The sequence below is a fragment of the Haliaeetus albicilla genome, chromosome Z (genome assembly GCF_947461875.1).
Source record: "Haliaeetus albicilla chromosome Z, bHalAlb1.1, whole genome shotgun sequence".
In the NCBI taxonomy this organism is placed as follows: domain Eukaryota; kingdom Metazoa; phylum Chordata; class Aves; order Accipitriformes; family Accipitridae; genus Haliaeetus; species Haliaeetus albicilla.
The window spans coordinates 31268808-31290653 of record NC_091516.1 but is presented as its reverse complement, the minus strand read 5'-3'; the positions used below and the strand labels follow the sequence as shown (position 1 = coordinate 31290653).

General features: G+C 38.0%; 1 protein-coding gene across 2 annotated transcripts in view; it reads left to right on the top strand.

The window, feature by feature from the left end:
* Positions 1–21846, top strand: part of FRMD3 (FERM domain containing 3) — a 261212-nt gene that overhangs the window by 224911 nt on the left and 14455 nt on the right. For both annotated transcript variants that reach the window (XM_069777625.1, XM_069777627.1), the window contains 7 exons: positions 4264–4351; positions 6183–6271; positions 8574–8637; positions 9670–9758; positions 13073–13147; positions 13701–13769; positions 16965–17086. In XM_069777625.1, the coding sequence (XP_069633726.1) occupies positions 4264–4351; positions 6183–6271; positions 8574–8637; positions 9670–9758; positions 13073–13147; positions 13701–13769; positions 16965–17086 (596 nt within the window). The remainder of the gene's footprint in view (positions 1–4263; positions 4352–6182; positions 6272–8573; positions 8638–9669; positions 9759–13072; positions 13148–13700; positions 13770–16964; positions 17087–21846) is intronic.

Sequence of the window (21846 nt, the reverse complement as noted above, 5' to 3'; positions counted from 1 at the left end):
GGGCAATGTGCAAAGCCTGGCCTCACTATTCTGACAAACTGGGCCACAGCCTACAACGCAATTTCATTTACCAGTGTCTTAATTTAGTGCTTTTCTTTAGAATTATTACCACTGTTGTGCTGTTGTCCCCAGTACAACTAAAACACTGATAATTATAGCAGATTTGTGTTTCAATACCACATAGTCCTCTGTAGTACCTTCATTGTGACTAAAAGTACTAGCAGACAGACTATTTAAAAACATCCCCACTGTCTGCCAGAATCTCCTGAGCTTAAAGGAAAAGTAAAAACTACTGAAGACCTTTAATACTATAATTGTATAGCAATTGGAGTCTCAACCACCTGTAAAACGATTTAAAGAAACAACAACAAAACCTCAGCCATGTGTAAGCAGTTCTGTGATCAGTAGATGGTGTAGCTAAATGTGTTGATTCTTTATGCAGAATTCTGGCTTTTTTTTAGGTTAAAAGGAAACCCAAGTAACCTTGTTCTGCTGAGGGATGTCCTGTACAAGATCAGGAATATAACAAGAATACTTCATAGGTGGAGATCCTTCTTGAAATAGTTACTGTGGTCTCTTCTGACACTGCAGTGAGATATGTCCACAGTTGCAGGGCAGGGCAAAGGGTGTTTGACGGAGACTGAGCCTATGTTATTTAAAGCTTTATAGCTGATACTTTTCCCTGGTTTGCATGGAGGTGAATACATAATGCTTCTAGAGGCCAGATCATTATGTACATACTTATTATTCTTTGAATTAATTGCATTGAAATACCCTACAGACCATAAATAGCCAGAAATTAATTGTACATGGGGCATGCTCAAGTACAGTAACTTTTTTTGACATAGAGATGAGGCAAAAGGATGGACAATAATTATGTGTTTTATTATTATTATTATTATTAGTATGTTAATAGTAGTATCTCACAGCACTTCGTAAGTCAGTAAGGGAATCAGAGAGGACAGATGAAGTGACTTCACTAAGGTTATTCAGGAAGCAAGAAACCAAGAATAGTACTGAAAATGTTTTTTCTTTGCTGTTATTGCTATATAGTCTTCTCTGTTTGCTGAAAGGAATTAATACTCAATCCTGTGCTACCTCATCTTTGACTTTCACTAAGTTTCCCTACTTCAGTATGTAACAACAGATACATACCTCAAAGGAAAGGTATGAAGGGGAGAAAATTCTAGAGTGAATTGGTGTGGGCAGCCCGCAAAACAAGTAGATCATTGCTGTGGCACACCCTGGAGGTATTCCCTGCTGAGCTTCCTGGCCTTTGAAGTGCTTCAGAGTTGAGGGCCCTGTGGGGAATAAATAGAGCTTGTACATCCTCTAGTGTGTACTTTTCATGAGCCTAAAGGAAAAATCAGAGAGTAATGTAGACTTCTCAATCTTCTATTAAAGTCTTTGTTTCATTAAAATTTTATTAGGAACTTTTAGATTGATTGAATCCTAGTTTGAATTATTAATTCATAGCTAATAACTGTGGAGTTCTAATTTCACAAGTTATCCACATTTTATCATTTGTGTGGTGTACAGAAACTTTTCTGTGTAATGTTTTCTTTTACTGGTCCTGTTCAAAAACTTTGGCACACTGCAGCTGGGTGCTATAGTGGCTGCAGCATATAGAAAGAGAATACGTCTTCCATTTAATGCTGAATACATTCTGAAAAATTTGGGAAGTCATATAAGGTCAAAAGGAGTGAATGCACTGAGAGAGAGACCTGACATTACTGAGAGAACTGAGTTACAAAACAGCAAATATGCGTTGTCTAAATATTCCTTGTTTTTCCACCCTAAGAGGCGTTAGTTGAAACACTTGCATAAGTGAGGAAACTCTATATGTTTTTGCGTAAGGCTGTTTGTTGCATGTAGAAAGCTTAAAGGCTTTTAAACAAAGACAGTCAAAGGCATATCTAATATTAAATCAGTGACTGATAAAAAATGTTCACTTTACTGATACTATTTGCTATAGTTACATTTTTATTTAGTAATGAAAATTTAATTGCAAAGTTACAGTTGAAAAGTGTATTATCAAAGCTTGAATATTAATCCCTTGATAAGGGACGGATGAGGATTTTTTCATTTGTTATTGCCCTTGACTCTTCTGCTTTGTGATGTTCTTGTAAGGCTTTGCACAGTAGCCATTTGATTAGCCTGTAATCCGGTAAGATCAAACCTGTCCATGTCTTCTGCTTTTTTCCCCAAGTGCCACAGCTTGTTCTACGTGATGTGCACAAAGACAGCATATTTTCAGAGGCTATAGGTGAGGAGAGCATGCTAATTCTTTTTTAATGTGTCTTTTCAATAATAATTGCAATTTAATATTTTTTTCCCTTTTGGAAATGCCAAAACCCCCAAATCACATCACTCCAAAGTATTTGTCACTTTTTGGTCCTTTCAAACTATACGACTGACTACTTTCTTTTGTACTAGCAAAGGGAGGTGGGAAAAAGATGCATTACATAATCTTATTTTTCTGTAAGGCCCAATCTCCAATAAGCACTCAAACCATCTATGTGTTTTGCTGTTTTCACTATGCAACATAAGTGTTCTAAGTAATTTAGGTCAAGTTAGTTAATTACTTCTGTCCTGTGCAGTTGGTTAGTGCACAAAACAAACTTGTTGCCTTTTTAAGGCTCATTTTTCGGTCTTACAGTTGTGATTACACTTAAAGTTGTGATTTATTAATATTGAAAAGGGAGAAAAATGGTTTAGCAGAGCCATCAGAAAGTTGATTGGGCAAAATAAGCAGTTTTGTTTTGTTTGCTGCTTTCATGCTGTCTTCCCCTTAAATATTTAGCTGTGTAAATGCAAATTTGTAATTTTTGGTGTTCCACTTCGTACATGTTCTTCTCCATTGGAAGATGGTGAGAAAGAGACCAAAAAAGGAAGGAGAAAGAAGGGCACTTCTCTAATCTCACGTGGTTTTTTTTCTTTAAAGGCTAAACTTCAACAAAAATGTGGTCTGAGATGAAGTGCAAGGAGTATAGTATCAAAGAGGACCAAAAGACATATGGAAGAAGCTGAAGAAGTATCATGGGATTGACTGGGAGACAATAAGCAGGCACAGATTAAAACTTTGTAACAGAGAAGGTTATTGACACTTACATTACCACAGGGCATCAGCTTGCTAGGTTCAAAATAGGATTTGACATCCACAAGCATGCTAGCATTGTCTGAATTGTTAAACAGAACTTTGGGCTGGATACTGAATCTTTTATTTCAATGCTTGCTGGTTTCTAGCTACTGGGGGAAAACAGACTTACAGGGAAATTATTCCACACCAGTGTACAGAGCAGTTTTTAAACGCCGATTCCCGAGTGCCATTGGTCACAGTGTGAGACTGGACCCCAAAATGCAGGGGTAAGATAAAGTATTGCTGTGTTTCTTGAAGATTTGTCTAAGGCTCATTTTTTTGATATTTGCATAAGAAGCATTTATGAGGGCTGGCTTTCTAAAGGTCCTAAGCACCGCTCATTGTCACAAACCCATATTAACTATCAGACTCCTGTACTCTAGTCATGTAAATACATAAATAAAATAATACTAGGAACAGTTCACTGACAAAGAGGCACTGTAAATCTGTGTTAGAGCTTATTGTAATGTCAGGAGTGAGCAGAGCAAAAATCAAATAATGAAACTTACTCTAGAACTCAAGTCTTGCATGCCATGTTTCAGGCTTTAGTGTATATTCATGGTTGATTATAGACACCCTAAAAATAGGGGCATATAATGGAAAAGCTGGCAGATTATGAACTATCATGATGGTAGCAGGCACTGCTATAATTAGGCAAGCATCTGAGTAGACAGTGTAATATGATTGCCAAGTTTATACCCTGCACTGGAAAGAATGTTTGTTAATCTGCACAATCCTTTTAAATGAGTTGGGGAGCAAGAGTTTGTGGAAAAAGATGCTGAGGTTTATTTCATGTTCAGGCTGATGTGCATGTATAACAAAAGACAACAAATACTTGCAGGATAATGGATAGCTGTTTAACTGCATAACATGTTATTATCTCAGGACTGAGAAAAAAACATCAGAATTTACCTGAAAACATCAGGCACTGTGCAATTCAGCAGGAGAAAACATGTGAAAAGTTTTCTATCTTTACATTATAAACAGAACATGGTTGAAGTAGTTTGTATTTCAGTACAAACTTTTCTTTCCTTCTTTTTTAGGCATTTAAATGCTCCAGTCAAAAAGTCTTTTTCTCCTATTTTCTTTTTGGTGTCAAACTGCTGTTTCTTTTGTAATTTCAGAGGTCAGAGCCCAGCTGTTTCTGAATTTAACTTGCTCCTGAAAGCATATTCTTTGGAAACTTATGGTGTTGATCCTCATCCTTGCAAGGTAACAGTTTTTCTTTACTAACAGCTAATAAAATGTTCTTTTTACTAACATTTAGTAAAAAGCCATTAATTGAGTTGATTTAGCCCTGTTTTTTATCCAGGCACAAATAGGGAGTAATTTATAAAAGAACTTGCCCTGGAACTATGTATTATGTTTAAGCCTTGGAAGAACATTGACTGATTGGCATTTCTACATTAGTCAAAGGAAAGGTCTCTCCAGAGGAAGCAGAACATTGTAGAAGAATGTGGTAGAGGGTCACGACAAAAGCTTTGCTTATACATCATAATTTCTTTGCATTTAATGCAAAGGTTTCTCTAAATATTCCAGGTGTGAAACACTTTGTGTTTGCCAAGATTTTCAGGATTCAGTGTTACTCTGTCCAGAAGATGCAACAACTGTTAGTCCTTGGCAGATTAGTTTTTCAAACACCATCAAAATACGCAAATCTTAGGAAGAACAGCAAACCAAATGTACAGAGGGGAGAACTGGGTATGCATTTGCATATTTGCATATTCCTCCACTTTGCTATTTTGTGGTTCTTTATGAGAAGGTGATTTTAGTTACCAGTTCTGATTATCCCTTATACCTGCATTTTTAATTACTTGTTTTTATCTGCATAATCTGCAGTGTTTGTTTTTAGTGTTACTTTCTTCATGTTTTAACTACTGCTTTTACTTTGGCTTGTATACCATCTCATTTGGTGGAACAGCAGTGCTGTCCAGTTAGCTGTTCTGGTGGTGAACGCCCTTAAACAGTCAGATCTGACATGAAGCTGCATCAGATTTCATATGTACTTTGCTAGGAATGGTGCTCCTGCATGAAATACAGGGACTGGTTCAGAGCCCAGTGAGGTCAGTGACTTAGTAAACTTTAGTTCAAAACTATACTGCAGATTTTCACAGGGCATCTGAGAGACAGACTTATGTTGGCACTTAGGACAAAGTCAAATCTGGCTCAGAGTTTCCTCTTTACCTGTGTGGCAGGGCTTGTAGTGTGGGGGCATGCAGGTGTTCATGGCCCATGCCTAAGGAAAATTTTTCAGTCTTCTGGCAGTGAACTGCAAAGTAAGGTGCTTCCCTGGCTCCTTAGGACATGCTCCTTCCAATGCTGTGGCTGCTACTCCAGAGGCATTGCTGTTTCTGTTCCCTCTTATTTTATCTGTGGAACATAAGACACAATAAAGTTGACTAACTTTAGCAAGGTGAGGGTCTGGAACTTGGGATGGACAGGAAATCCAGTTAATACAAAATTCACTTGAATCATTGCTCAAAAACTATAAGCCAGAACTTTTATTGTGGAATTAAAAATTTAAAAAATGGTCTTTCCTATTTGAAAGGCAAGTATCACCATATGTTCTGGTTTGTACTCAAGAGTACTTGCTTATTGTAGTAAATGCTGTATGTCAGCAGTACTTCCAACACAACATCTCACAGGGGAGCAACGTATTATGAAATCTAAAAAAATATCAGTGTTGAAGCAGATATGAATCCCTGGTTTGTAGTTAGTCAGCACGTTAAGAATAGCACATGCACAGAAGTATGTTTTTAACAAAATTAGTAAGTATACCTAAGGATTCGCTGCTGTCATCAGCTACAGGTGGATGGAAACAAAGCATAAGATGCTCTTACTCATTTAAATGCCTAGAAATAAATGAAGCCTGTATTGCCAAGAGCAGTCTTTGTTCTTTAGAAGTGTACAATTTGAAGGCAAAATTTATTTTGAAAAGGAAAACAAAATGGCGGTAATCTATAGTGGGGTAACAATTTATGCTATCAGTAAGAAATACCTCACTGGATGAGGGGAAAATTATGTTTCTTTTTTCTCTTTCAAGGACTCAACAGGGACGACTACATTTTTAGGATTCACAGCTGCAGGATTTGTAGTTTTCCAGGGGAATAAAAGAATTCATTTGTTAAAATGGTAAGCATGTGAAGTAAGAGTAGATTAATATACAAGAGTCTTTTCTCCTGTGTCTTCCCTTCTTCCTACTACCTTCACCTGCATTTGTTGTCTTTAAGGTGAACCAAGTGAATATTCCTTCTCTTGCCCCATTATATTTCTGTTTCAAAGGATCTTAGATGAGGAGTATAATAATAATGATTTGGTCTCATTCTTCCTCCAGTGAAAATTATTCCGCTGGGTGCATTAGTCAACATAATGCAAAAATGCTAAAATTGAGTAAGTTGATTTTTCAACTATGCTGTAAATCACCAGTGAGGCTTGTTGGCAGAGACATCTGGAAGAGTTTACAAGAGTCCACCTGCATCTTTATTTGACTCTTGGAAATGTTGCTATTTCCTCATTTAATAGCCTCAGTTTGAAAACTATAAAAGAACTTATTTGGTAAGCGGAGGAGGAGGTGAGAATGCCTTTGAATTTTTATTTTTTAGCCTCTTTTTTTAAAGAAGTGGACACTTATGCAATTGTCCTTGCTTTGTCTGGCTTTCCTTTTCTGCTTCTGCAAAACATTTGACTTAATTGGGCAGCCACAGCCACGTTTGAGGGAGCGGTAAAACTGAGATGCTGCTGGTACTGTAACAGTAGCTGGGCATGCCCTCAGCGGTGTGCTGCAGAATGAGCACAGTCATGCTCAGATGTCAATAAATCTCATTTTAGCCCTGCTGCTTAAGAGATGCCCACAGCAGTTACTTAGATGTGGCTGCTCCACCTCAGCGCTCCCAGCCTGTCTTGTGGGAACAAGATGGGCGGGAGGTGAAGAAATGAGGAGGTAGTTTTTTGTGTAGAGCTGGACTCTTTGCTGCATGTCCATAGAACTCCCCTTGATAGTTGACTAACCTGAAATCCTCAGAGGTGCAAAGTCAGTGTAGTCCTGTCTATACGATTCAGTTCCCCGTGGAGCTCTGCGGACATGTCTGTCAAATGCCATCCATTTGTGATCCTGGATTTGTACTGTAGTTTCCCTAGGGTTAATTTTGGTTAGCCCTTGTCACAGTGCTTCAGTGGTTTGTGCTTGTGACATAAGGACAATGTGACTGCAACGTCAGTCTACAGTGCAGGGAGGAGAGAATAACACTTGCCAAGGATGTATCCACCATACGGTGGGAAATTAGTTTCTCAGCGCTTAGTTTTTCATGTTAGTTAAGGATAATGTGTCCCTTCGGAGATATCTGTGTATTCATTTAGTTCATTGGCATGTAAACCAGGTACAAAATGCAATAGTGATGGAGGAAAAGCCATTAAGCTGTCTCAGTGTTACACTGGCCATTGGAAGTTTGATCTGGTTTATCTGAATTTATCTGAATGCCATGCACTGCTCCTTTCATTTCTGAGACCTAGAAGTGAGTGCTAGTAGTTTTAACTGATATTAGCTGAGATTTGCACTGCACAATAAAAATCTAAATTAATATTTGAGATTTTCTTTTCAATGAAAAAGCTTTCTCAACTGGAATGATTTTTAGTTGTTTAATGTTAAAGCAAAACTCTTTTTCTAAAGTTGCAGGGCTAGCATTGTCCTTGCCTCCAGAATCATTCCTATTTCAACCATCCGATATCCAAAATCTTTAGAGAAGTTTAGAAAAACTACAGTGTCTCCATTTTAGCTGTGGTAATGACAAAATTTCCATTACAATTTAAGCAGAGGCATCACATTGCCTTTATACAGTGCACTGCTATTCCATCTGTAGACTGTGCTTTCAGCCTTGGTTAAATTAAATTTTGACATAGGTTTGCAACTCACAAGGCCTCAGTAATATGTGCTGTCAAACATTTTCTTTTTCTTCCTGTTGTGTTCTGTCTGTAAGTAGCTAGTTACTAAAATGTGTCATATGAAACCACAAGTAAGTAAGGATAGAGATAAGAGTATTTTCTTTCCCTCAATTTAATTACATTAGATGTTCCAAGGTTTTAAGATAGAAGAGGAATTACAGACTGTGTGATAAATAGAATGTAAACATCAGCTTCTGCCTACTTTTAATTTCCTCTTCATTTTCCAGCAGCCAAAGTTAATTCTTTGAAGGTGCATAGGGATGTAAAGAAATACTCTGGGCTTATGGTCTCTACTCTAAAGAACATTAGAATATTAAATGCTTTTATGCTAAAGGTTGTAAGACTTCTGTTGAGGCTCTTTGTCATTTGACAGCCTGCTTGACCTTGGTAATCAAGGAAACTTGCATACAAGTTTCTACATACCTGTAGAAATGGGTTCTACATACCTGTAGATCTATCCATTTTTCCTATACTTAAATGACTTTTCTCTTTCTAGGTGTGATGTCTATAAACTGAAATTTGAAGGGAAGACTTTTTATGTGTTTGGAGCTCAGAAAGAGGTCAGGTTTAATATTTTCACAGAACTTCTGTATATGATTTAGAATCAACTAAATTGTAACATCATTTTTTAACTAAACAAACTTCTAAACAATCAATAATTGTACTTCATATTGTAACTACAATATAGAATATGAGTGAACAAGAATATTGCTGTTGTCAAAAGAATGTCTAATTTGCAAAGGGTTGAGACATTTCTCACTTAACATTCATGCAGTGCTGTGTTGATTGCTCATGGTTTTGGTCATCTGTGTAGTCAAGTTTTAACAGATTTTAAAGCGCTAAAGCTGTACCTACCCACTCTAGAGCATGAGTGACATCTATATATGATTGAAAATTCAGGTGAACATTGATACCTGGATCAATGTGAGGTATTTTCAGCTAATTACAATCATATCCTCAAATATTGGTCAGCTGAATAGGCTGAAGTCTCTCCTAGGCAGTCAGGAGTCCTGTCCTTAGGCTCTTGCCATTGAAATCATAGAGATTTTTGCCTACAGGATGCTATAATCAGTTCTGCCCCTAGGGCAGAGTGACAAAGCCCAAGGTTACAGCTTTGGATGCAGTCTAGGTGAGAAATAGAAAATGAAGGAAGGAAATAACGCCAGAGGTGTCTTGGGCTGTTTGTGTGGTTGCAAGGAGGATTTGATGGTAGGACATAGGGAACAGGGAGAAGCGGATGGTAAGTAGTGCAGCAACTGTGCAAGGTGAAATATTGAATATAGAGACTTCCACCTTTTGATTTTGGTGTGAATACAGTTGGTACAGGTTTATTCTACAAGCCACTTGTACATATGCTCTTCCCTGTCACCTCCAAGCATCCCCTTGTATTTCTGAAACAATTGCCTGGGCAGCTTGAATATCAGCTATGTATCGGTTGTACTTCTGTGGGTGAACCACAGAGCGAGGCTACTCAGGAAAACTTGGTCTTCAGTGTATCCGGTTCATGATGATACCATCAGGTACAGCTACTTCAGTCTTTGAGAATTCTACATTTTCATTACTTTTATTTGCCTTCTTTTCCTTTCACTTAGAAAAAGGCTGTGCTGTCATTCCATACCTCTACACCAGCAGCCTGCAAGCATCTTTGGAAGTGTGGGGTGGAGAACCAGGCTTTTTACAAGTATGTAAACCTGAAGTGATCATCTATACTAAAAGTAAAAAAGTGTGCATGTGAGTAGAAGGTTGTTTAACATGAAATGTTCCATTTAATTAACAGAATTCAAAATGCAAACAGAAAATACGCAAGCTAATGAGGAATATTATTTCATTTCAAGCCAGTATTGTAAATTGTTTAAAATCTGAATGAGGCAGGAGGGGTTTGGCAGTGAATAATTACACTTCTTCCAGCACACTGGTTTTGCTGCTCTGTAGTGTGATGTTGGATGGACATGGTACTGCACTTGTGTCTGGGAACATAGTTGTTAATCTTAGCCCTGCTGTTGAATACCTTGAGAATGAAGGAAACAATCTGTTATATTTGATTCTCTGGGCTCTTCTGCTGGTAGGTAATGTTCTCCCACTTGAAATCCAAGGTTTACTAAGAGTTGATTAAAAAAAAATTCTCTGAAATGATTTAAAAAAGAAAAGAAAATGTTCTTAGATACATTTTGTAAGTTGCCAGCCATCTCATTTGATTTTTTTTTTAAAACCTTTAAATTGTCAAGAAAAAAGGAGTGTCTTCCTCCCTATTCCCTAAAAGAGAACTTGAAAATAATTCCTCATTAAAAAGCTCTTATTGTGTTCTTTTTGCCCTCTGTTGACTTTGTTAGATCTGTTTATTGAGGCTTCCCTTTAGACATATTGCTTTTATTCTTGCTGCTTAGTCTCTCCTTACAGCATCTTGCATATTTTATAAAAATTATTGTTTCTGTGTTGGAGCTTAACAGCACCAGGGGGCTGCTGTAAGGGTGAATAATAACTAAGTGGGAAGAATGTGTCTTCTAACATGGATGTTAATGACCTGCTTTATTTTGGAGAAGATTCCTTGTTTCATTTCAACACTGGTACAATAACATATCAATATAATCTATTCAATTGATATACTCAGTGAAGAAACAGGAAATATGAGCTGGAACAATACAGCTGTTAATTATCCATGTTAACATCTACTGTGTTGGAGACTGAATTAATAAAAAGATTATCAGGAGTGCTTTCCATTGGAAGTACACATAGTGCATGCTGTTTGAGCAGGTTTTTTTAATATTTCTAGAAATAATTAGAGGGAATAGGAAACAATTCCCACCAAAGGAGAAAAATTAGTGCTCGAAGTAAAGATGTCTGAGGGAGACTTATAGGAATATCATCTCTCTGCTCTTATTGATAAATGGTTGTTATATTAACTGTTCGGGTTTTGGTCACAAATACATGGTTGTGGTGGGTTTGGCTTTGACTAGGTGCCAGATGCCTGCCTAGCTGCTTTCTCACTCCCTCCTCCACAGGTCAAGGGGAGAAAATAAGATGAAAGAGGTTATGGGTGGGGTTAAAGACAGAAAGATTGCTTACCAATTCCTGTCACGGGCAAACCAGGCTTGACTTGGAGAAGGTTAATTTAATTTGTTTCTCATCGTCTTGCTTTATTTTAAAGTGTCAATAAAGGCAAAACTAAAAACACCCCTTCCCTCTTTCTTCCCAGGCTCAACTTCACTCCTTCATTTCTGACTCCTCTATGTCCTCCTTGCCCCAAGCAGTGCAGGGAGATGGGGAATGGGGTCTGCAGTCAGTTCATAGCAGTTTCTGTCTGCTGCTCCTTCCTCCTCACACTTTTCCACTGCTCCAGTGCCCTTCAGAAACTGCTCCAGCACGGGTCCTTCCCATGGGCTCTATTCCTTCAGGATAAACCTGCTGCAGCATGGGTTCTGCTCTATGGGCCACAACTTCTGCCAGGAGCCAGCTTCTGTGTGGGCTCTCCATGGGCTGCATCTTCCCTCAGAACATGTCCATGTGCTGTAGTGCAGGGTCCTCCATGGGCTGCAATGTGGATATCTCCTCTGTTGTGGACCTCCATGGGCTGCAGGAGGACAGCCTGCTTCCCCATGGTCTTTTCCATGAGCTGCAGGGGAATCTCTGCTCTGGTGCCTGGAGCACCTCCTCCCTCTCCTTCTTCACTGACCTTGGTGTCTGTGGGGCTGCTTCTCTCACCTTTTTTTCTACTTTCCAGATGTCTTCAGGCACTACTGTGGGGTTATTTCTTTAGCAGGATTGCTTAAAATTATGCTTGCCTGTTTCAATTCTGGTGGGTCTTAAAAGAGGACTACTTTAGTAAAATGAAGATTGGTAGTGACATTCAGTGGAGAGGAACCTGGCCAATAGATTGGAAAATAGTAATGGTTAATAAGCAGAGTGCAGAAAAATAACAACAATCCTCCAAACATGAAAATGAAGCCAAAGCAATCTGTAAATAAAGGCTTAGGATAGTAGTTTTGAAACAGCAAAAGTTTTCATACATTTCAGAGAAACTGAGTTGTACTGAGTGTGGACTGTTGGTTACTTAACAGCATTAGATAAATCCTGTTTATGTTCTGTATGATAGCAACAAGGTATTCCAATAAGATTAGAACAGAGGTAGCCAGGCTGTATAAATAATTCATGATAATGACACTTTGCTTTAGTTAGATTTCTTCCTCTCCTCTGCTTAGAAGAGCTTGAGACTTGGAATTTAAGATAAGGTCATGATTGCTTGGCATGTCTTGAAAAAACAACTTTAGTCCTGTCTTGATCCAGGCTCAGGGTTCACTGTTGTGATTATTATCAAGTAGATACAAATCATAGAAAATTGTTTACTAGGGTCTGGGAATGAGAGACTCTATATGAAATCAGTTTGCCATTTTGAAGGCAGAGAATATTAAGGAGATGGAGCGTCTGGGATACTCTTCCATGATCTTTGTGATAAAAGACTGTGATAAAATGTTGCTGTGTACTTTGTGATTAGAGAGAAGCAGTAGGATATGACATAGGCTACTAAGGAGTTGACTGTATAGAGACATTGGAAAAGCAACTATTCTTGGAGGCAAGTGTTACCACTTCTTTATTATTTCTTTGTTTTACTAGTGGGGAAGTGAAATAGCCATATCGTCCCACAAACAAGGTGGTGTTAGGGCAAACTTGTCCTAGGGGCTTTTGGTGTACCACAGTCTTTCCTTCATCCTGTGAATTAGAGTCCCTAGAGATGCAGCAAGTGTCTGCATTTAATTTTCTTGCTTTCCTATTCAGGTAATCACTTGTTTTATGTTCAGTTTTTCTGTGCTGTCTGAATTGTTTTATGTGTGCTTTATATTGTAATTTGTATAATGGCCTTAAAAAAAGTTGGAAAGGCCAATTACTGAGTATTACTTTGTGGTATAAAAATAACAAAGCTTGTAGTTTGCCTTGTTCGTTTTTGCTTATCGTGCTCCTTCTGTGCTGAAAATGTGACAGACTTGGTTCTTTTTCTTCAAGGTATGCAAAATCCAGTCAGATCAAGACCATGTCCAGCAGCAAGATATTTTTTAAAGGCAGTAGATTTCGATATAGGTGGGTGTTTGCTGTTTCTTTTTCATGGTAAACCATTTCAGAAAGTAAGAGAAAACATCAGTAATTACTTATGGCAAATTGAGGGATCTTCCTTCTTGATGACCTGTTCACACGTAATTCAGGTCAGGATTAGAAAGATTTTCTGTTGTCTCTTTAACATCCTGGAGGCTTCATGCAGACTTCTGTCGAAGACCAGTTTCATGAAACAGTGTTCCACTTTTGGTGCAGTTTCTGTAAAAACAACGATGCGTGGCCAGTGCAGAGACTGTATGCCCCCTGTAACTGGGCAGTTCTGGACCAGGGGTGCATTAGTGGGATAGTCCAGTCTCACTCCTAGCGTTCTACTACAAAAGGTTGCTTTTTCTTCAGTAGCTTTGCAGAGAAGTGGTCAGCAGAATTTTTAATCTGGGACACTATATACCCACTGCATAGGATTTTTTTTTCCCTTTTTTTCTTTTGAATGTAACTTAATTGTTCATTTATGTATAGTGTTTGGCATGTAATGAGCTCATCTTAGTATTTGCTTGAATATTTATTTCATGTTTTAATGCAGTGGAAAAGTAGCCAAAGAGGTGGTGGAGGCAAGCTCTAAAATCCAGAGGGAACCTCCTGAAGTTCACAGGTATGTCTTGACGTTCAATATTAAAGTTTAAGGACTAAGGAGGATTATTGTTCTCTACAGAGAAATTCTCTTTCCTTTACTGTGAGATGTAATGGATGTTGTTCTAAGATTCCACAATGAGGCATGCAAGTCTTGGGAAATATGTGTTGCCAGTGTTAAAAAATTCTGACAATGCTGTATTGTCTCCTGCACAAGGGAACTTAATCTGTGCTGCTTCGAAGCTGGGTTTAATCAATCAGTCAGATAAGTAGCTTATATTATTTTCTGTGTTATGACATAGACTGTTATTACATGATCCTGACAGAAAAGTACATTCTCATTTCATTCCTAGTTCTTGCCTGGTTTTGAAAGATTCTGTTTAGTGTAGGTACATGGGTATGTTTAACAGTATACTTGATAGTTTTTGCATAACGCAGTCAGATTAAAAAGCAGGAAGTTCATTCAGTAAAGAGAAAAAAGATCAGACAATCTTTTTTTTCAGAGAAAAATTTGGCTTGTTAGAAACAAGCAGCTAGATTTTAAAAGAAAACTAATGCTTTCTGGTCCTTATCACTCATTGTAGTGACAGTGAAAATTGGTAAGAACCTAATTAAAGTCCTTCAGAAAACAAGAAAGAGGCCAGCACAAAAAAGCTATTTAAAAACTTTTAAAAAGGTTACTGAACTTTGTGAACATTCTACAGCCATATCCTTATTTTTATTGTGATTTTTTTTCAGGGGTAGGATGTGTGTGTTTGGTTTATTTTTAATTGAATATGGCTATTCCATCTATATTTGAGAGAAAAGTGGATTGTCTTTACTAAAGGGTAGGAATATATTTGCAGCAAATATTTATAAATATGTTGTGCAGCCCTACTACGTAATTAATAGTAAGGCCATGCAGGGATGCTTTTGAACATGCTTTTACAGATTACACTTCAAAACGGGGTATGTGACAGTCTAGAATGTGTTGACTGAGAACATGGAAGACAGAATATAGGTCCATCATTGAGGCAGGGTAGAATACTTGGGCACACAAATGCATTTTAAATGAAAATAGTTACTCACATAAGGAAATAGCTTATTGCCTACTTCCCATAGTGTTTCTTTTTTCCAGAGTATAAGAAAGGGTTTTAATGTAAAATTATGTTTTATCTTGTATTTTGCTTTTCTTTGCTTTCACTATTTAGTGTATTTTAAGCATATTGTTTAAAACTCGTAGTGTACATGAAGAAACAGATCAGAGGGCAAATAAGTTTATAGAGCAACTTCATATGGATTTAACACCCATAAATAGTAATGTATATTTTTTATGATTAACCTTCTTAAAATGCTTGCATTTACAGTATAATGGTAGCTCCAAGTTTAGTTTCTTAGAAAGACCAAGAAAAAGTCTAATGATTTCAAGTGTTTTTATAGTGCAGGTTTTGAAATGGGAGACAGAGGTAGATAGCTTGTCCTTCTAATAGTACAAGTAGGCAAAAAGCAAATTTTCAGCTCAAAAAAAAGCAGGCTTCAGAAGCACGTTACTCTGTGAAAGAGGATTTCAGGGTGGGAAATGGTAGTTTTTCGGATGCAAAACTTTTAGAGGAAATTATATGATTGAAGGCAAATATACATATATATTTAAATATATATAAAGTTTTCTCTCCCTGTCCTCCCTTCCTCAAAGTCAATTCAGTGGTGACATGGCTGCATTGAGAAAGAAACATGCAGTTGTGAGGAGGTTACTGTTCAGTATCTTTGTGTTTGGACATTACACTTAAAGCACTAGGGACTGAAAATCTGTTGGAGCGTGTAGTCATATAGCATTAATGTGGTGGAGAGGTCTGACAAATGCACACTGAATGATTTAATATTTTGATTCCAGGGTATGCCTGAAGGAGACATCTTTGTAAATAAGCATGGAGTAGGAGCCTTATGTGTGCTCCTAGGCACTTCTATTTTGGGGGTTGCTTGATAGCTCTCTACAGCAAACACAAAGATCATGGGGTTGCATAACAAGCCTGTGGAGGTACTGCTGGGTTGCAGTGACTGTAATTACAGTAATCTGAGAGAAAAACTTCTTTGGAAGTGAAAATTTAAACTAAATAGCTATTACAGACTGCTCACAGAATGCAAATGAGGACATAAGTAGCTTTGGGCATATATTAATGAGCAAGGAATCATAGCAATTGAGCAAGAAAGCTTGTTTATCCCCACAGAATATTTAATGATATGTAATGTGACTTAGAGTAGGACATCTGTGTCCCAAGTTTACATAAATCCTCAGCAACACACAGTCCCTTCTTTTCACTTGCAACAGGTGCTTTGTTCAGTTTGTTTATCTATGTGGAATTGTAAGTTGAGTCTTTGTGCAAAGTTGAAATGCATTTTTTGAAACTTCCTCACTGTACCTATGTACCATTTGAAGTCAAGTAGAATCCTCTTCCTTTTCATCTTTGCTTCTGTCAAAAGTAAATATTTTATAATGTAATAGTTCAAATTTATTGCAGGACTCTTGCTTCAGGCCTGTAGCATGTAAGTCCTAGTTAACTTACTCTAAAGAGCCATTTTATATTCTCACTAATATGATTTTAGCTAATGAGCCTCATGACTGAAGTAAATCAACAGCATTCCTCAAACTTTCCTGAGAAAGTTCAACGCCTGCTACCAGGAAAGCCTGTTAGAGCCAAGTAAGACGAGAAAGAAAACCAGCCTGAGCACCTGGAAGCATGGTGTAGAGGCAGTATCTGGTGTGCGTGAGAATGAGCGCACTGTGTATCTGTTAACTGAAGGGATACGGTTGTTCCTGCTTTAGTCTTTAGTCTGGAGTGCTCAAACCATAACAAATCCTTTACCCAGTCCCAGAGGCAATGGAACAACATCAAGAAAATTATTTGTATCCTCTCTACCTTCCCCTTCCAAGAAGCCAAATACTGATGTGTGCTGTGCAGTGTGGAAGGAACAACACACTGAAATCCTGCATAAGATGAAAAGGAGTCAGGCTGCGTAAAGAGAAGTAAACCAGCACAAAACTTTCTCTTGCACTTCAGATATTGAAAGGTCTATATCTGCTGAGGGTGCAACATAACACATAAGCCGCGTTCAAGTGCAGAACTTGTTATGATAGCTCAAGGCCTAGTGTAATTTATGCAAAACAATTCTGAGATGAGATGTATGGAACTGCAGTTGTTTCCTTGTGAATAAACTGATGCTGTTTTCCCCCTTCTTTTAGAACCAGCATTACCCAGAGTCGCAGCTCTCCCTCCTTGAACAAGCAACTCATAATCAACATGGAACCTCTACAGCCCCTCCTTCCTTCTCCCTGTGAGGAGGAGGAGGTTCCTTTAGACAAAGGTGAGTCACTTACCCAATTCCTGCCAAACACTACCAATATTTATTCTAAAACATATGGAAAAAGCTATGTTACTGACTCAGCGATATGGAAGAAATCTAGTAATTTCCATTAGAAGTACACCACTAATCCTCTGCATGTCATGCTGAGAAATGATCACTAGCTCAAGGAACAAACCTCATCTGAGATACATAGTGAGGAACGTTACTGCTGTTGAGCTTTCTGTTTCAAAAATCTTTTTTTAGATTGTCAGGTGAAAGGAATTTAACAGGAAATAAATAATCTCAACATAGCACCATTTAACTAAATAGTAACTGCAGTTACTCAGGAGTGAAACCCAGCAATTTACAGCTAGGTATGTTGTTTTTCTTCCTTCCCTTTACTTTTATATTTCTTTCTTTCTGTTCTAATGTTAGGAAAAACTCTCTGCTAATTTAATTCCATTGACAAAAAGAGACATTATTTGAAGCTCAGCTAGGAAAGATTCTATGCTAATTTAATCCCATGGACAAAAAGGGATGTTATTGAAGATCAGTTTGAATGCATTTTGTAGAACAAGGTTTTCCATTTATTTGTTTCTTCCTTGATATTTTAAAAATCGTATTCAACACCTATCTTTTGAGATCCAGTCATTACGAAGAATGGTATGAACATCTTAGCCATCTTAAATGAGGGTAACTGCATTCTTCCTAAGAAGAAAGGAAGCCAACTGAACAAAACTTAACAGTAGTTCTTACTTGAGATGTAGTGAGCTAATTGTTTCAGAAGTTGGGAAATATGACCTCTGCTGTTGCTTTGTTGTGTTCAGTTAATGGGAAGCAGAAAACAGCTGAGCAAATATGTTCATTTTCATGAGAGTACTTCCGTACTTCATAATTTCATTTCATAGGAGTGATATGAACAGGTTTTGTTCATTCTTCGGGGTTTCAACACTGAATGTAGTAAGAACAGGGTGAATTAGATTATCTGTGTACTTAGCTTATTATAATAAGTAGCAGTAGCTACATGACAGGTAGTTAATTTTAACAATTACGTTTACCTCTGCTGTGAAATACCTGCATCTGAGAATTCACTTTCTGGCAGCCAAGTACCAACACTGTGCTCCTGCCAGGCAGTTCCGATCACTGCAGAGTAATAACAGCTTGCTGCTTGTAAGGCTGCTGTGCCACACTTACAACTCTAAGCAATGAAATCCATTTCTGGAAACTGCTGACTTATTATTGCTATATGATCACCAGAGAGTGATAGTTTCAAATGTATGTATTACATAAGTTTGAAAGTCATGTTTCCTTTTAGTTAGACAGCTTGTTGTTTCTACTACAATTTAATAGAAATATTTGCTGGTGGGTTTCCTGTAGAATATGTTATGCACAGTTAAATACCACCAGCTGCTAAGTTAATAGTATTTAGCTCTTTTACAGTATTTTTATGTGGCGAACTTGGCTATATTATAAAATTGCAGCTTGAATTGATCTCACAGCTCTCTGACGCTGATGCTGGCTCTCTTCCCCATGTGCACTCAATCCAATTCTGTGGATTCCCATCTTCTTGCACCAGCACTAATCACCCCAGAGTGAACTGGGAGAAGGAGTTAAAAAAAAATAAATTACCCCTTGACCCAGAAAAACCACCCACCCAACCACAATCCCCTAACTGTACAGTGTCCCACTACTGCCTGGCTCAACCCTTAAGTGGCTTATCAGAGAGGTTTGGGCAAGGTCCTGTGCAAGGGCAAGGACAGAAGCAGGAGGTGGGGAGAGGGGAGGCAGCTAGTCCTGGGACTGACTCAACTGCATTGGGAAACTGCTTTTAGTGTGCTACACGTGTGAAACAGCCTTGGCATCTCTCTAAATGTCGAGGCCTGAGGTGGGGGTGGACACCCTGGGGTGCTTTCCAAAGAGCCTGCAGATGTTGTTGAGAGCACGGTGCAGCCCTGCCTAGGTCAGATGTCCCTTTGCTGCATGGGTTGGCTAATGCAGCTTCCAGCACCCATGCTCGTATTTCTGCAAGGTGCTGCCGTATGCATATGGATGTTCCAGCTGCTGATGGCTGAGACTTTCACACTGTGCTGCACTGTGCTGTGTAGATCAGCCCAACCAACCTGCTGGTAGATCTGGCTATAATAGGGCTGTCAGCTGTGCATACCTTGCACAGACTCAGGAGAGTGCACACCTTTGTCTTTTAACTGAGCAAAAGGTACTTCTTAATTTTAAATTGGCTTTATATATTATGAGCAAAACACATGGCCAAAAATAAGGTGGCCTCAGTGTCTTGAGTAAATACTTCTGCTTCCTGAAAATTCTGGAGAGACGAACTCTTGAGTTGGCTAAGCCTGGGTGGCATGAAACTGAACTAACAGAAACTGGCAGGTGAGAGGGAAGATTTTGTGTCAATTACTTGGTAGTTGCTAGGGGACAAAGCCACCAGAGATGGTGATAGCAGAGTCTGCAGGCGATTTTGAGCAGCTTCAGCTTGCCTTGTTGTCCTTAAGATAATCCTTTCAGATGGAAAATAAAAACACAATGCAATCAAATATTGAAAAACAACTAAAGCCCAGCCATTCCCCTGCATGAAATTTCATCTTACAAATGTACTCTGGCTGTCATGCTGAAGTGAAGCTGTCCTCCAAAAAGCCTGAATTGTCCAGTGGTTTTGCAAGACGTGTAAGAAAGGGTGTGCTGACTGAACATGGTCATAAATGACCACTGTTTGTGGGAAGAAAGATAGTGTATGCCCATGATATCACTCTAATAGTTACTTTAGCAGCTGAGACTTATGCAAGACGATTTGAAAACAAGTAATAGCATTTTATTTTGTATTAGAATGGCAAGCAAAAATATCCTGAATTTGTCTATTGGTATCTCATTCTTCAAGACACAATTCTTAAGTCTGCACTTAGAGGCCATATACAACTGTCCAATTACTAATTTAAGCACCTAGATTTGAATTGGTATTCTTACTTAAATGTGCTTTTATTCCTATTTTAAATTATAGTTATGTAAGTGACTTACCTAAGAGATTGGCCATGAGCCAATACATATTTTATCAAATTAAAAAACTAATCCCAAGCCCTCATGCCTTAGGTTTTGCTGGTCATCTGTCGGTGCTTTGTTGCTACTGCTTAAGATTTTTCAGGCTTTCACATTCCTTGTTGCTGACTCTTGTTTTGCACCAATGTCCTTTCTGTCTCAGGAGGAGGAAAGAGGCATGGTAGTGTAAAGATGCAACCATAAAATTACTGTCGTGCGTAGAAGGTTATCACATGGAATTAGATTTTACATGTTTGAGTGTCAGGTACGCTTGGAGAGATCATTTGAACCTAAAAGACATTCTTCAAACGGCACCTAGCTACAAAAGTTTGAAGTGTATCCAGAAGTGTGATTGCAAAATTCATCTTCATCACAGATGGCCAAATTAGGTCCTTCTGAATGGTCCTGTTATGTCCTTTCTGTGGTCCTTGTTCCATGTACAGTTGAACAAATTATATTTCTTTTGGTATTGCTATAGGAATTGTGTGGCTGCCTTCTTTCACTGTCTGATTTGGTGGGACAGATTATTGCCTGTCCTGATCACTTGGCAATTATTTTGCAGATAGTAGATCATTGTCTTTGGATTTCCAAGCACCAAATGCTATCAGGGCTTCACTTATTTGCATAGTCCAATTAAAAAAAAAAAAAAAGCAAAACCATGCCTCTAAATCATATGGTATTAATGTGGTTTTGACAAAGTAATAAAAACTTCTTTTAAGTCACATGATACTTGTGTGCTCAGGTTTCATACATGAATTATTTTCCTGGTGACATTGACTCTTGCTTTTGGAGCAACTAAAGTGAAAGTAGCGTGCTTCAGTCATTCTGTTGATTGATCTACCTTGTACTTTATTTTAGAAAAGAGAGAGTTGATGGCACAGACTCACTCTGAATTTCTCCTCTTTGAAGTCCATGTTCCTCAATTTTTTCCTTCCCAGATTTACACATTTTTTAGATGTCCTCATTGATCTTTTCAGGGTTTTTTTGTTATGAAGTTGTATGCCTGTGCATCTGAGTTGTGTATGGAGAGCTCTTATCCTTTAGCTAACTTATTTTTGTGTGTCACTCAAGTCTAAGAAATATTGCATTAATGGCAATTAATTGGTGTGAATGATATCTTTACTTATCTTTACTTTATAATGTGGAGTCTTTATTGCATCTTACATGCATGTATGGGAATGAGCACACACCAGCTACTACCAGTCTAGTTGTCTGTGTGTGTGGGTTCTCATCTGTGTAAGCTTTTGTTGTAGAACAAAGGCATATGGAGCTTTTGTGGGTACAGCTTAGGCAACAACGCATGAGAAATTGGCCACTTATGAATAGTAGTATGAATAAATATTAAAAATATGCTAGTAAAATATGAAATAATGTAAAGTATCTGTTTACATGTTACACTTGTACAGCAAGAACACTGTAACAGGTAATCTAGTCCACTTTTTTCCTTGGGCACAGCTCAGTGTTGTTACTTTTAATTTTTATTGGAAAAAAAATTATTGGGTTATTGCTAACTGTTTCTCTGGGTAGAACTAATACACAGCTTGTCAACAGTTGTATTTTTAAAATCATACCTGCTGTACATGAGACACAATTTATCTTAATACATCAGAGAGAATCATGAAATGTCTTGTGTCATATAGCATCAAACAGCTTTTCCCTGTGAAATCAGCAGAAGCAATACTCCTGTTAGCTTATTGTACCTGCTCTGTGTGTGGGTATATGATATAAAAAAT